The 17,705-nt window shown below is 34.9% G+C and overlaps 1 protein-coding gene across 2 annotated transcripts in view; it reads right to left on the bottom strand.

Moving 5' to 3' along the window:
* Positions 1–17,705, bottom strand: part of ANO3 (anoctamin 3) — a 337,137-nt gene that overhangs the window by 237,889 nt on the left and 81,543 nt on the right. For both annotated transcript variants that reach the window (XM_074336148.2, XM_074336149.2), the window contains exon 2: positions 6,502–6,573. In XM_074336148.2, the coding sequence (XP_074192249.1) occupies positions 6,502–6,573 (72 nt within the window). The remainder of the gene's footprint in view (positions 1–6,501; positions 6,574–17,705) is intronic.

The raw sequence follows: 17,705 nt of genomic DNA, 5'->3' as shown, positions 1-17,705 counted from the left end.
GTTTTAAAGCATCTGATTATGAGAACAAGAAAAATGAATGTAATATTTAATGAATGGGAAAAAAAAAACCCTGAAATTTGTCCAAGGAGAAAATAAATGAAATATATTGCACTTGGATCAAACAAGGAAAAAATAAGGAAAATGTATACTCAATGGACATAAATAACAAATTCAAAGCAAAATGGAATGAGTAAATCAAAAATACCAGCCAATATTTCAAATATACACAGACTGATTTTTCCACTAAAAGACAGAGACATATTTGATTAAAATCAAGTTATGTACTTTGTAATAAATACAAATACTTAAGTCAAAGTAATAAAGTGATTATCAAACTGATTCCAGGTAAAAGCAAATTCAAAAGTAAGCAAGTCTAACAATATTAATCAGTCAAGATGGAGTTTCATATTAGGAGGAAGAAAATATTAAAGAGACATATTACATAAAAATAAAGCTATAATTTATAAAAGTCATATATTTTATGTTTCAAACCATATGGCTTCAAACACAAAAGCAAAACTATTAGACAATGAAAAAATAATTGGTTTGGTGGTTGCCAGAGGGTAAGGGGGGTGGGGGGTGGGAGATGAGGGTAAGGGGGATCGAATATATGGTGATGGAAGGAGAACTGACTCTGGGTGATGAACACACAATGGGATTTATAGATGATGTAATACAGAATTGTACACCTGAAATCTATGTAATTTTACTAACAATTGTCACCCCAATAAATTTAATAAAATTAAATTTAAAAAAAGAAATTGAGGAAGACACAAAGAAATGGAAAGATATTCCACGTTCATGGATTGGAAGAATCAGCATAGTTAAAATGGCCATATTACTCAAAGAAATATATAGGTTTAATACAATGCCAATCAAAATCCCAATGACATTTTCAAAAGAAATAGAGCAAAAAATCACCAGATTTGTATGGAATCACAAAAGATCCTGAATAGGCAAAACAATCCTAAGAAAAAAGAACAAGGCTGGAGGTATCATACACCCTGACTTCAATTTATACTACAAAGCAATAATAATCAAAACAGCATGGTACTGGTAGAAACACAGACACACAGACCAATGGAATAGAATTGAGAGCCCAGAAATAAACACACATATATATGGGAAGATAATTTTTGACAAAGGAGCCAAAAACCTGCAGTGAAGAAAAGAAAGCCTCTTCAAAAAATGGTGCTGGGAAAATTGGGAAGCCACATGCAAAAGAAAGAAACTATACTGCTATTTGTAAACATATACCAAAATTAATTCAAAATGGATCAAAGATATAAACATAAGACCTGAGACAATAAATTGCATGGAGGAAAGCATAGGTACTAAACTTACGGACCTTGGGTTCAGAGAGGTTTTTATGGATTTGACCTCAAAGGAAAGGGAAGTAAAAGCAAAAATAAATGATTGAGACTAAATCAAACTAATAAGCTTCTACACAGCAAAATAAACCATCAAGAAAATGAAGAGGCAACCAACCGAATGGGAGAAGGTTTTTGCAAACAACACCTCCGATAAGAGGCTAATATCCAAAACAAGAATAACTCATTCAACTCAACCACAAAAATACAGATACAGCGGCAATAGCCTTTCCATACGCTGCTCTACCAGCCTTACATCATGGTCCCAAAAATTCCTTAATAAGCTCTGAATTGTCGGCCACACTAGTGTTTCAGAAGGGCTGGTTAGTGCCTTTTCTCTGATCCTCCAACATCCTCTCCTGGACCATTATTCTCCCCAAACTCCTAGAATTGAATAAGTTCTTATTCCTATAATAAATCTATATTCCTTAATGCTTTAAGTATTTCTCATTGTGCTGTCCTGATTGAACCCTGATTGATGAAAAGAACAAAAAGGAAAAAAAATAAAAAAGAAAAAACATCATAGAGCAGTTACAGACCACAATTATCTGATCCTAATTAAAACAAACAAACAAACATAAAAAAAACTAAAAAAAAAACCAAACAAACCATGAATAATTAAAAATGGGAAAAATATTTTCTTTGGTAGTTAGGGAAATATAAATTAAAATGATAAAGTATACATTTAAGCTCTTCAATTTAGAAAAAATGGAAAGGAGACACGATACTTATTTTTTACAGGGGATATTGGGAAAAGAATTCTTTCATACAGTGCTTTGGAACTATGAAGCATTTGAGGCTACTGTAATGGATAATCCATGTCCTAGAAGTCTATCCAAACAACACAGTGATAATAATGACCTAAGTGTAAGGGTGTTTATTGTTTCATTGGTCTTGGTATCAAAACACTGAAGACACAACTCATACCCAGCAATATGGTAAATTATGATTTATCCTACTATGAAGTCTGATAGTCTGAACAAGGAGAAAACATATAGAAAGCTATATACTAGGTTGTTCACATGGATGATTGGGTGGGTTAATATGGCTGAGTAAAAGAGGAAAGGAAGAGAAGGAAGCCAAAAAAAGGGAAAAAAGAAACTGACTATATATTCAATGGCAAGTTTATTACCACATTTGTGCATTTATGTAAAGTTATGTAGATGTATGGGTAAAACAAAATTAAACATTAAAAAAACAAATCTCATAACCTGGCCTAAACTGATTTACCCACCAGATTTCTCTTGATTCCCCGGAACAAACTGTCACTTGGGTCAGAATATATTCCTTTATCCGCCTCACAAAAATAACCCAGAATACTTATCTTTGTTACTTTTTTCGGAATGTTCCCACCTGCTGTTCATCTTCCACATTCTCTGAGGCCCAGTTAATGTGCCATCTCTTCCCTGAATATACCAGCCCACACGAAGTCTCTTCTGAGCTTCTTCATCCTTACTAAATAATTCAGCACTTAATTACATAGAATCATGAGTTGATCTCTGATTATCTCTGACTATTAGTCCTATTCTGTTTTCTATTTTTCCTAACAGATGCATCGCCAAATTGTACCTTTAGTGTGGTGATCGTTATATAGCTGAATGCTTGGTCTCCGATTTCCAAACAGGGAGATAGCTAGGAAAGTATGCAGACTTCACTCAGATGATCTCAGTTAAAATTTGTACTCTGTTACTTCCTAAGGGATGTATTTGAATATGTTTTATTTCTCTGAGCCTTTATTCCAGTATCTGTAATATATAGGTCACTGATGTTTACTACAAAACTTTAAAACAGCCTGCATTGTGGAAAGTGTTCTGATTTTAGAGTAGGCTAACCTGGCCTTGAGTGTGGATGGACACTGCAACCGTTTGTCCCATATAGCATCTAGTGATTAGAACACTTCTAATTCTGATTTCCACAGTCAGTGTAAATCCTGTGCACCACTAGTTTTTATGATCAAGGCAGTATCTGTGAATAGGTAAGAACTCTGTCTCTTCAGGAGACAGACCTAGTATCAAGTGTTGGTTCAGACATAGCTGGACCACAGACAAGTGACATCGTATGTATAGTCCTCATTCACCTAATCTGTATACAATACTATCCTGACCTCACAGAGTTTCTGGAAGGAATCAACGAACCCACAAAAAGAGCTTAACACAACACTTGGTGCATAGAATAACTCAGTAAATACCAGTTCCTGCTAATATTCTTATTGTCATTAATGTTATCCAAGAGGCTGTTTTTATTCATGTGATTTTTTTCATTTATTTGCCATTTCTCCTTGTTAATTTCCATTCCATAATCCACATTTATTTGGGTAGGTACACATTTCTGATAATTTCTCTATATGCTACTTAATGTAAGAAAGCCATTTAGAGGCAACATGGTGAGTGCTACTACATAGTAAAGAAAGAATGTCATAGCAAACTTTATATCAGTCAAAAGCTAGCTTACTGGGTGCCAAGAGACATGGTGGATTTTACTAACATATGGTGAGAGACTGATTTTCAATTATAGTCTCAGAAACCTGACTTTGACAGAAGGAATCAGGAATTTTTTCAAAGGTGGATTCATGGTAACCAAGTTCACAGGATACATTAATGAAACCAATAAATACAGTGTTGATAAAACTGAATAACCCCATGTTGGATCCCTATGTTAAACCACTCACAAAAAAGAACTTAAATTGAACTAAAGAATTAAATGTAAGAACTGAAAATATAAAACTATTATAAAAAAACATAAAAAAAAACACAACTCCTTGACATTGGTCTTGACAATATATGACAAAAAACTAACCCATGCAAGCAACAAAAGCAAAAATAAGCAAGTGGACTTTTCATCAAACTTAAAGGCTTCTGTATGGCAAAGAAATCAGCAAGATAAAAAGGCAACCTACAGGGAGAAAATATTTCCAAACAATCTATCTGATAAGGGGTTAACATTTAAAATATATAAAGAACTCATACAACTCAATAGAAAAACAAACATTGCAGTCAAAACATGGGCAGAACAAATGAATAATTTCTTTTTGTTTATTTCCAAAGAAGACTTACTAATTGCCAACAGGTACAGGAAAATATGCTCACCATAATTAATCATCAGGGAAATACAAATCAAAACCACAATGAGATACCACCTTATACCAGTTAGAATGGATATTATCAAAAAGACAAGAGACAGCATCTGTTGGAGAGGCTGTGGAGAAAAGAGAACTCTTGTGCACTGTTGGTTGAAATGTAAATTGGCAAAATTACTATGGAAACAGTGTGGAGGTTGCTTAAAAAAGTAAAAAAAAAAAAAAAAAAAAAAAAAAAAAAATAGAACTACCATAGATCCAGCAATCCCACTTCTGGGTATATGTCCAAAGGAAATGAAAACAGGTTATCAAAAACACACCTGCATCCCCATGTTCATGCAGTATTATCCACAATAGCCAAGACATGGAAACAACTTAAGTCTCCATCAGTGGATGAATGCACAAAGAAAGTATGGTATATATACACAAAATGGAATGTTATTCCATCATAAAAAATAGGAAAATCCTGTCCTTGTGATAAGATGGGTAGACCTTGAGGACATTATGCTAAATGAAATGAATCAGACAGAGAGAAAGGTCAAATACTACGTATATGTTCTCACTAATATGTAGAATCTAAAAAAGCCAAACTCATAGAAACAGAGAGTAAAGTGGTCGTTACCAGTGGCTGGGGGTGGGGGAAATGGGGAGATGTTGGTCAAAGGGTACAAACTTCCAACTATAAGACGAATAAGTTCTGGGGACCCAACGTATAGCATGGTGACTATAATTAATAACACTGTATGTATTATATACTTAGAAGTTATTAAGAGTAAATCTTAAAAGTTTTCACTACAAAAAAAGGTAATTATGTGAAGGGATGGAGGTGTTAAGTAACCGTATTATATAACCTTTTGTAATACATGCATATATTGCATTTCACAATATTCACACATATTAAATCATCACATATTACACCTTAAACTTACATATATTATAAGTCAATAAACCTGGAATACAATAATACTAATACAATTTTTCTTATGTTATGGAAAACAGGACTGCTTTGGGGACTAGCAGTCATAGCATATATCCAGGACATATATTTCCCAAAACACACACAGTCACACCACACACACTGGCAAGTAGATTCTAATCCAAAGATTTTTGTCAAGCCTAGAATCAAGGCAAGGTAATGATATGAAAAGCATCACAGCCTAAAAGCACTAGGCTGTGATGGCTGAATGTACTCAACCCCATTCGGTGTTGGAACAGGGGGATCTCTTGGGTCAGAGTAAATTTTTCGATATAAAGCTCTGCAATAAATATTGCCAATGTTTGCCTCTGTGTTTTTATGCTGTCTTGTTTAACCCATCTACTTTCTGAACGATCTATTCTCTGTCTAACCCTGACAATTTAATTAACTTTATTAACCAACAGCTTTGTTTTACCTCTTGATTTTTAGACCTCAAAAAAGAGCTGATTGCTAAGTATATTTTGCATTATTTGATTTCATCTATTGTGTGTTGGTTTATTGCTAACTTTTAAAGGTTTTTAGGGCAGTTTGCTGTTAGATTATATATATATATATATATATATATATATATATATATATATATATATATACACACATATATATATATATAAATTATATTATATATATTATATATATATTTATAAATTAAACAATGACCATATAAAAGCTACACTAAATAACTTTTATGGAAAGTTATAAGTAAATGTATATTAAATGATCTGCACAGTGGTATTTGCTGATTAATTTATTAATGGTGAGATTACCATTATTATTTTATAATGTAAATACTTTTTTAAAAAACAAGTGGTGAAAAGGTGTTTGTATGTAAGATCTTGCATTAGACATTTGTAAGTACATGCGATTTCACTAGAAGCATAGAATAAAACTAAATAAATTGCAGACGTGAATACGCTTTGCTGATTGCATGATGAAGTAGTGTCACATTGACAATAATATGAATATGATGCTGCAAACTTGTGTTAAATTTTCACACTCCATAAAGACTGTAGAGTTGCTACTCCATTTTACTGAAGAGTGAAGTTGGTAGGATTGCCTGAAACTCCATCCTAAAAACTCACCTTCATTATATATGCCATTGGCAGCCCACACACTCCTCTCAAGTTCAGGATGAGATGAGCCCTTTTGCAAGTCTGTGAGAGGGAACAAAAGAACAAGAAAAAAATTGCTTAGAAACTCAGTGGACTAGAAAGACAGTAGAAAATTACTGTGAAAAAGAGCTTTTCATGCTGACTATAGCTGCTGTAAAACTAATATCTGGTACAGGTCAAAATTAGTTACGAAGTAGTGTGTAGGAAGACACAACTTTCAGTTAATTATATTAGAATCTAAGCAGGGGGGTAGGTTTTATTTGCTGTTATGCAAGCTGATTTAGTTGTCATCTTTCAAAGAGCCTAGAATGGCTAGATTTTCCAATTACATTTTCCCTGGGTGAATAACACACTCTTTAATATCCTGCCCACCCAAACTCAACAGCTGTTATCTTTCCCTTTGCTCACTCCCTGCCCTTCTTTGTAGCCATGCTAAATCATCTGAATTCCCTGAACCTCCACCTTCTTGCCTCTGGAATTTTGCTCAATCTGTTCTCTGTGCCTAGAATGCCTTACCTACCCACCAGGTCAATGGAAAACCTATTCCTCTATTAAGATTTAATTCTAAGGCTGCTTTCAAAGGTACTTTCTTAAGTGACCTCCATTGAGAATAATCATTCCTTTTAAATAAGCATTCCTACAAAAATGTTTCCAAGCCTCAAAAGAAACCTAATAGGATGTAATGGCTATTATATTCCATCACTCTAGCTACGTGATCTTGGGGAGATTAAGGTCTCTGACTTCATATATTTTTTTCTTCTGCAATTAGGAATAATAGCAAATACCTTGCAATATTGTTGTACAAATTAGAGTTTGTGCATGTTAATTAGCATTTGTGTATGTTACATCCCTGGCATAAGTCTTAGTTCATAGCAATTATTCAATAAGCAATAGCAATCAACACCTTCTATGCATTTAATTTATCTATATGCCTCCCTCATCAGATAATTTTTTCCTTGAAGGTAGATACCATGTCTTTGAATTCATCTCTATATCCTTATCCCGATTCTCAATCTATTAATGTTTGTCACAGTGCCCTGTATTTAGCAAGCTTTTTATTTTTTATTTCAATAAAATTTGCCTATTCAGTTATTATATTATAAAGGTAACTTCATATTTTACTAGCATGTCAACTGAATGAAATTGGTTTTATACAGTAACAGATACAAAACAACCATTCTATAATTTGTCTATTATTTTGATTCTGAAGTTTGAATATTCTTATAAGGGCATAAGCTTGAGAAACGTAATGATCAGCAGATAAACACACAATGCAGTCTATTTTATAACTATAGAGCCTGTACTACAATAGTAGAGAATATTTTATAGTATGTTGTATGAAACACCTTTAAATATCAGTTTATAGATCATAAACTAAAAGAGACTTGGAAACTATCTAATCCAACCCTACTTATTTCACAGATGAACAAACTGAGACCCAGTGTGTGTAAGGAGCTTTTTAGGAGATATACAGCTTGGAAATCACAGAGCAGAGGCTTGAGACCAGATTTCTTCATTATTCTCTCTTACCTAGCACTTCTATGTCTTTATAGAAGGATATTCAGATTTGTCAATTATGCTATTAATACGATAGGATAGATACAATTATTCTGGGGAGACAAAGACCAGATTTTTTTTTTCAGAATGGCCATGATAATTTTGAGCTGAATATTTTCAGGTAAAGATAGAATTTAAGCTGAGCTTCAAAAGTTCAGTAAGTCTTCACTTAATGTCACTGATGGGCTCTGCCACATTAAGTAAAACAACATATAATGAAACCCAACTTACCATGGGCTAATTGATATAAACAAGAGTGACATTCTTATGGCATCTCATCAATGTTATAATGCAACAACTCTGAACAGAAATTATTTGAGGATCTGCTATGTAAAGGATTTTGATAGACCAAGTATTTTATAAGGGTACTTCATTGAGAAATGATGAGTGATGATGTGGAAGGAGAACAGACAAAGGCTTTGTGAGAGAAAGACGAGGAAGACAGGGTTGGAGAAGTCTGTTTGCAGAACTCCAGATGAAGTGCAGAGAACGGCATAATTACAAGGAAGCTGAGAAAGGTGTCCAATCCAATCATGTGATGGACGACAAAACGGAAACACCTTGACCTTTACACTATTGTCATTATCTATATCCACAGGATATTGAGGAATAGACCCTAATGACTGAAAGTAAATTGTAGCAAGATTAGTCTGGTAATCACGTATAGAATATTATGGAAAAGTCATAGTATAGATCCCCGCAGATCATTCAGAAATCCTTAAACTTAGGTTGAAGCTCCAATCCTGTTTATAGCTTTAGAAAGTAAAATATATAAGTAACATTACAAAAGAAATATCAGAATTCAACAGTTGGCTGAAGATTAAAGGGAAGAGATATAAATTAAAACAAAACAAAACAACAACAACAAAAAACACATTGTTTGTACTAAACTTTCAAGCTCAGGAGACCTGACAAATATTTTCCATTGACCAAGTTAGGGAAGCAGGGAGAAAGTTCAGGCTGGTGTGAGATATGATAGGCCGTTTCAGTTTGGAACAATTCAGTACCTGTTTATAAACAACCACTCTGTAATTTGTAATCTGTCAGGAGACTGAGAAAGAGTTACGGTAGGAGACATTGATTGAGATGCTATGTGCACAAAGGTCGGAACTGAACTATATAGGAGTAATCAGCTCTTGGGAGAGAAAAATAGGAAGAAAAAAGTACAAGAGGCCAAGAGATTCTTAGCCAATACTAACAGTTGATTGGCAGAAAAAAGAAAGGAAACCAGTGAGGAAGTGAAGAGCTACAACGGGAGTATTTCAAGGGGAAATATGAGCTTTTCAGCTCTATCTTGGGGATATACTATATTCTAAATATAGTTGGGGAGGTTGTCCATTATGTATATCACTTACAAAGTGCTACTTGTTATGTTAACATGTGTATCTGGCTAAATAGTTCATATCTTGTATCAAAACAGTTATAAAAAGTTCAACAGGGTTGGCTAGGTGGCTCAGGTGGTTGGAGGGCCGGGCTCCTAATGCGGAGGTTGCTAGTTCCATTCCCGCATGGGCCAGTGAGCTGCGCCCTCTACAGCTAAGATTGTGAACAACGGCTCTCCCTGGAGCTGGGCTGCCCTGAGCAGCCAGAGGTCAGCGTGAGCTGCCATGGGCTACCATGTGCTGCCATAGGCTGCTGTGTGCCAGTGTGAGCGGGCAGCAGCCAGCATGAGTGGCTGGCAGCTGGCAAGAGCTACTGTGAGCTGCTGTGAGCAGCCAAGCGATGACCGGCAATCAACTGCCTCAGCCGGGGGAGCGCAAAACTCCTAATACCAGCATGGGCCAAGGAGCTGTGTCCTACACAACTAGAATGAGAAACAATGGCTTGAACCAGAGTGGGCAAGGAGGGGGGGAGGGGGGAAGGGGGATGGAGGAGGAAGGGGGGAAAAAAGTTCAATAAAGAAATTTGAAAAAGAGAATTACATTACACTAGTTCATCCTCAGAAACACAAAAGTGAATTGAAATATTTAAATTTTGGTTTCTAAGTAAAAGTCTTTCCAGACTACTTGTTAAATATTAGATATCAAATTTGCTATTGCTGTGAAATCCCTCTTTTTTCAGGATTTATGACTAAGGCAGAAATTAGGTTCGTAGTCTGACTCAGTGGAAAAACGTGTACTAGTCTGGTTCAATCACTTAAATAAATTGACAAACATGGACACCAATATCATCAGAGGAGCTACATATCATCTTGAAAGAGATAGGGTAAGGGAGGGCAGACAGCGTCAGAAGTTTAAATAAAAATGTTGAGCCTTTTCAATGTTGCTTGCATCCACTAACTGATTCAAAGAATGATTACTTCTAAACCACACTGACTCATCAATGCTGAAACATGGCTTAATCTACAATTGTTTTTCTTGATTAGGATTAAAGTTTTTGGAATTTTTTTAAATTATTTTTTCTTTTCAAAATGAACGTCATAGGAGAGGGGATTTTTTTGTTTTGTTTTTTTCTTTTTGACTTTGTGTGCACTCTCTTATTTCTTTTTTTTAAAATGACTTAAGAGTTGTTCCTTTTTTTGTTTTGTTTTGGTTTTGTTTTTGATATTACTGTTTGAAAGGCCATGGGGATATGAATGAAAATACACGTGTTGTCATTGACTTTATGGTCAAATCTGAAACAAAAATAGTGTCAAAATCCAGACCTGACAGATTCAATCTGCTATGTTTGAAATAAATATGAACCTTAAAAAATATTAATGAATCACTTAAGGATAAAAGTGAGTCATGATCAACAATAACCTTGGGAAGTTCACTTTTCCTTAATTTCTGTCTCTGTATATGAGGGGATTCAACTGGATTTATCTAAAGTCCTTTGTCTTTTTAAAATATTAAATAGTTTCCAAATTATTGAACTGAGATAATAAGTTTCTAATAAACCTTCCGTAACCTGATTTTCCACATAATTATAATATAGATATGGATATGGGTATGGTATATGTAATATGACATGGGTAAGATATTAAACATAAGCATTAGTTTTGAGTAAAATAGATTTTCCCAAAAAGGTAATTTATAGGAGGCTTAAAGACAAATATAGACATATGCCATGAGGGAAATAAATACACAATTTAGGAAATATAAGAAGGCAAAAGTTCTGCTTGTAGGTAGGAAAGCTTTTAAGAGATGGGGAAAGACGAGTAGATGGTAGATTAGCTGAAAGACAGTAGTGTGTGTGTGTGTGTGTGTGTGTGTGTGTGTGTGTGTGTTACAAACATTATTTAGAAATGTGAAGATAACATAAAAAATAGAGGTTTTTAAGCACTCATGAAACAAACACTCAGAGTGGGTATTTTGTTGTTTTGATTGGTTGGAACTGTATAGCAATTCCATCCACTGCAACTCAAAGGTCGCAGCAATTACTCAAAACGTCAGTACAGATCAGGGTACATCACCAGGCTGGCAGTAAGATGCAGCCCTAGGATTTCGTCTTTATGGGGCCAAATAAATGTATTTCTAAGCATATTTTCTGACTACAAACCAGTAAAATCAGACATTAATTATGAAAGTTTATAAAAATCAAATCTTAACAATTGAATGAAAGAGGAAATCAAGACAATTACAGATTCCAATTATCCTTAATATATATAAGGAGATTGTTCTTGACACGGAGCATGAAATCTTAATAACAAAGTGCACATTAGAAAAAGAAAATGCTATTAGATTGCCAACATTTCTATAAACATTGATAATAGCCAGGGTTGACAATGTGTAGAGAAATGGGTGCTGTCATATACTCTTGATAAGATTTTAAACTGGAAATACATTTGGAGGTCAATCTAGCAGTAAAGACTTAAATCACTTATTCGCTGTATATCTACAATCCTACTTCCAGGATTGTCTCTTACTGAAATACATTAAAAAAGCCAAAAGATAGATGCACAGTGATGTTTACTACTGTAGGGTGCATGACATTAAAAAATTGAAAAAAAATCCTAAAAAAATACTCTATGTCAAATTTTTATAATCCTATGAAGCCGGTAAAATGAATGAGGTAGCTCTACATATACTGATATGGAAACATATTATACATTCTTAAGTGAAAAAACAAGTTTCAAAAGCTATTATATTATGACTCATTTGCAGTCAACCCTGTTGTATGTATTTATCCATATTACATAAATTAGAAAGACTAAGGAAAATTTTATGCATTAAACAGCAACAGTGGTGAACTGTGATGAGTTGCTTTGGGAGGTAATAGAGGAAATCGCATTTTATTAAATGTATATGTATATGTTTACCTTTTTTAATGAGTGTTTGCAATCTGGGGAAATGTATTTCAAATAATAAAATAATTTAACCTGAGTTTAATGGGTAAAAAAGTAATGCTGCATTATTGCTCCTCATTGGCAACTACTTATATATTACATATGAATCCTGAACTCTAACGCATCACATAGAGGTTAATCTACGTTGGCCACTGCTGCATGTACTCAAGCATTCTATTTAAAAAGTGACTAGCTTAACTTCCAAGAAAGACTAAATAGACAGCCTGATTTTCTAAAAGCAATATTAAAATATGAAAATATTAAAAATTATGTAAATACTAAAAATTGTTAATCGTCACTAGTAACCGAAAAAATAAAAAGAATACGGCATCATTCAACCAACATCATATAAAAACTAAAATTAATAATTAATATTTGTGAGGGTTTGATCACAAGACCTTTTGCTGGCGGCAATTTTTTGCATGATATCATCACAATTTTATTAATACATGCACATGTCCATACAAAAGCAGAAAGTAAATATTACATACTATTAAAAGTACTAATCTCCAAATAGAAGCATTCTAGACTTGTTCTTTCTTTTCTGACTTTAAATATATTCCAGCATTGGTACATTGTTACCTGTATTACTTCTATAGTGAGATAAATAAAAAAAATAATTTTGAAAGTAGAATTTGTTTAAGGTCCTTAGCTCATTCACTGGCATAATCAGAGGTATTTTGACTTTTTCCATTCCCTTTTTAAATTTTTTAATGAACTCCTGTACCTTTCCACTTCTATATGAAGGAAACTTTCTCCTCACTTTTCCAGAGATTGGGATAACATTCAGTTTGCACAGAAGGAATTATGTGAGGCAGACACCATGCAATGACTGGCAGACTGGATCTTAGCAGGTACTTTCACAGCCTCTGCCCAGTACCTGGAGCTTCGCAGGGATGAGTCAACAGTCTCTCCTCCACTGTGCAATTTGTGATATTCATCACTCTATACCACGTGTTACCATGAACATTCTTCTAACCGATGCATATTATGGGGCTTAAAAATGAGATGAGAAGGAAATGGTCTACCTCAGTCTCACTTTAAGCCTACTTCTTTCCCTTTAAATCTGCCTCAGTGGGGGTAAAATAAACAGTCTATGCTGCAAGGCATTGAAGGGTCTTTTCAAATATAAGTGCGCAAACATCTTTTGTCTGAAACTTTCAGTCTTCTTTCTCTCCACTCCCCCCATATAGCATCACATGTTTTTAGAATGATAAAGCCCAAAAGATATTCGATCATCTAGTCTAGCAGTTTTAAAGTCATGACCCTCGAAGCACTTGGGTCCCGTGTAGCTGTCTCAAGGAAACTTAGGAAGGTGGGGAGTGTGTTGAAATAGTGGCCCACTGAGCCATTCTAGCTCCGATTTACATTAAAAACAAAATGCACTTTACTTCCATTTCTCACGCAGCCTGAATGCTGTTTTTCTTTTTCTTTTTGATGTTTAACCCCTCATTCAAGCCCATTTTATTCATTTAGTAGGTTAAGAAACTAGAGGCCCAGAAGGCTCAGTTACTTAACCAAGGTTACAAGGCTATTCATGAAATAAGACTAGATTTCAGGTATGTGGATTTTTAATTCCAAATGGAAGTTAGAAAGCTAATCACAGGGGTAACCATCTGTAATTTGTGATTTTCCATGGGGTTGCTATATCTTGTGAAACTCATATTACGAAGAGGCAGTTAAAAAAATAAAGAGGTAACCAGGCAACAGTAGTGCCATTTTCCTAACAATGATAAGAGGGATACTATGCAAAAATAGGTTACTTTTGCTTCAGCTGATGTGTTGAGTATATAAGGGAAGATAGGTTCAGCTTCTGTTTGTAATTGGCTCAAAACTTTTTCTACACACGTTTGGCAGAAGGATATCTATAATGAAAGCTCCTTGCTGTTCGCTCCTACACTATGGCCAAAATCTGAACAATACCCTCTGGCCCTGTAATAACATAAGGCAGAGTCTCATGTGTGATCTGGCTCTGAAGAAAACAAATAAGGTCAAGCTTAATTGGAAAATTCTATGAGAATTGTATAGAATCTTGTGTACCATGGGCCAATCCTTCTCCTCTGAGTTTTAGTTTCCCTATATGTAATGTGAGGGATGGGATTGATTGTCAAAATAATTTTCAATTTTTACATACTTGGTTATGTTTGTTGAGTGTGCTGCTCTTTTTTCGTATTTTTGTTTGTTTTTAAAATCAGGATCAATGTTGAGAGGAGGAAAAGCCAAAAGGAAGAAAAATATTAGCAGTTGCCTTAGAGACATAGTATCGAGCTTTTGCATTCTTTCTTTTTTTTTTTTAAATACCATCTCTGATAGAGCTGTAACATGACCATAATGATTACTTAAAAAAGCTTTTGATCAGACTAGAGGAGATGCAAAACAATTTCCTTTTAAATATGACGTGTGTGTGTGTGTGTGTGTGTGTGTGTGTGTGTGTGTCACACCTACTGCACCTACTCCATACTTATACCTGGGCAGTTAAACCACAACTGGGGGTAAAAACATGCCAAAATGAAGACTGATCTTCAAATTCGTTACAACAACCTTAGGTGGGTACTTAGTGCTGCCTACCAGTCAAAATATATTTCTCTGGTTGCCTTATTTTCCTATTCTCCCATAAGACTATTTCATATTTTATTCCCTGACTCAGACTCTTGTCTTCCAACACCTCCTTCATCAAAATCATCATTCTTAGCTGATGATTTTGCTGCATATTTCACTGAGAAGATGAAAGCAATCTGAAGAAAATTTCCACAGCTCCCACCTACTTACCAGCATCTGTACTCATATATTCTGACTTCCTGCCTGATATGCACATAAACTAACTGCACTCCCAACTAAGCCCATCTCCTCTAGTAACACAGTAGTTTCCATCCCTCTCAGCTACCTCAGGATATCAGCCCAATAATCCCCCATGTTCTCTCCTTACAGAATCAAAACCAGTTTCCGCAACTCCCTCTAGTTGATAACTCTCATCAACATTTGTATGAGATTAAATTAAAACATGCTGTTTTAATTTATATATATATATATATATATATATATATATATATATATGTGTGTGTGTGTGTGTGTGTGTGTGTGTGTGTGTGTGTATACATCTATCTATACCTATATCTATACATCTATCTCTATCTCTATCTCTATCTAGAGAGAAATCTCTTTTGATACTAGTTCTCCTGGTGGTTTCCTCTCAATTTATGTGTTCCTTTTTGCTCCAAAATTCCACAAAAGTAGGCTCAATAGTCACTCTTTCTAATTCTTCTTCTTAAGTCTTCTACAATAAGGATTGTTTTGTTGTTGTTGTTGTCTCCATAAGTTTTCTGAGATTATCAAAGTCACCAATGATCTCTTCATTGTCAAAGTCAATGGGAAATTCTTAGCCTCCAGCTTATTTGACATATTAGGGGCATTTGACATAATTGCTTGTGCTTTACTCCGTGATGCCTTTTTCTCAGTTGGCTTCCTGGGAGCCACAATGTCTTGGCTCTTCTCCAACCCCACTAGATGCTCCTTTCAGTCTCCTTTGGGAATTCCTCTCATCTCTCGACATGTTAACTCTGGAAAGGATCATGGTTACATTTTTTAACCTTTTCTTCTTTATTCTTATTCCCTTCCCTTGGTGATCTCATCCTGTCTCATGGTTTTAAATATTATAGATATAGATGTAGATGTAGATGTAGACGTAGACGTAGACGTAGACGTAGATGTAGATATAGATATAGATATAGATGTAGATATAGCTATATCTCCTAAACGCATATCTTCAGTCCAGATATCTCTCCCTAACTCCCTAACTCCGGGAATTTATATTACACACCTGCCTTCTTCACATTCCCCTTGATCTGAAAGAATCATATTCAAACTCAACATGCCCAAATTAACTTTCTAATATGTGCTCCCAGACAAAATTCACCCATTCCTCTCTCTCATAACACGCATTCAATCCACTTTCAAAATATGTCCAGAATCTAACCTTATGACTTCTCACCATCTCCACTGCTACAAGTCTCCTAATTGGTCTCTCTATTGTTATCATTGCCCAGAATGAAGATAGGTTTGAGACTGGGAGTGAACAGACATGAATTTAAAATAAAATCCAGCTATTATGACTCATTTGCTTGAAACTCTTCATTCAATGAACTCCCATTTCACTCAGAGTAAAATCCCAAGTCCTTGAAATTATTATATGACAACAAGCCCTACTAAACGAAATAATCTTGCTTGGCATTGCAGCTATGAAAAACCTTATGTTTCAGGAATAGTTTTTCCATATCCCCCCGTTTCCACATGGAGAAACTTCAGTACAGTACACTTCTGATTTTTCTTCCCTTAGGGAAAAGTTTAGTTTTTCTTCCCCTGGGTAATATGATTTCCAAGTTTGGGGAAAAAAGGAGCTAGGAATGCTTGGTTCATCAATTTCTTCTTTCTTTTCTATTTTAGTATGTTCCCCTCTCTCCTGCCACATAATATGTTATCTGATGCTATGGGGGTTACCTGAGGTTTCCGAGCTATGTCAGTTACTTGATGGGTTGGTGTCAGATTCAGAAGTAGAAGAAATTGGGCAAGCTCATTTGGCTACACATCAAAGTCCCATTCTTTTAGCTTTCATTAATTATACAGCTGACCTTTTGATATCCATCTGTCAGCTTTTAGCACTCTATTTCTCAACTGTTTCAGAATTCAGGCAGAGAAGAGAGAGAGGTGATATCTATGGAGTTCATTAAAAGCCCAACATGTTCAAGGATTGAGATACTAGTTTCTAAGATTCCCATTCTTGCATGTATAGTTTGAGGGCAGGAGGGTTTAGTGGAAAAATATGGGGGATCTGTGGTCAGACTGCCTTGTTTGTAATGTCAGACTGCCTTGCTTACAATGTGTTATTTCCTGACTATCACCCTGAGTCAAGTTACTCATGTCTCTCAGCCTCTCTTCCATGATCTACACAATGGCCTGAATGACTCCCTCATTGCATTGTTGTGGAGTTAAAAGAAATAATATATATGGAATGCCTAAAAGGTAACCTGGAACAAATGTATACTCAAAATTACTGTCTTCCCCTTATATCAACAATCTATTGAATAAGTGATTAAAGTAAAGTAAGAAATAATAAGATTTACCAGAAGTCATGAGAAAGTTCTTTATGACCAACAAAATGAGTGGCAGCAGCATTTCAAGGAAAATGACCAGTCTTTTATATTGAAGGGAAAGCAAAATGAATGATCTTGAAAAATTGATGTAGACTAGTAAAAAAAAAAAAGTACCAGTAAATCTGTCCAAAATTTCCACATTAGCTAACATAGGTGGAATAAGAGGTCCCTTGATTCATCCAGCCCACTGCCTGTGTTCTGCG

Source organism: Rhinolophus sinicus, chromosome 14 (genome assembly GCF_057876585.1).
Source record: "Rhinolophus sinicus isolate RSI-liver-muscle chromosome 14, RSI-T2T, whole genome shotgun sequence".
In the NCBI taxonomy this organism is placed as follows: domain Eukaryota; kingdom Metazoa; phylum Chordata; class Mammalia; order Chiroptera; family Rhinolophidae; genus Rhinolophus; species Rhinolophus sinicus.
This window is presented reverse-complemented; position numbering and strand designations above follow the sequence as displayed.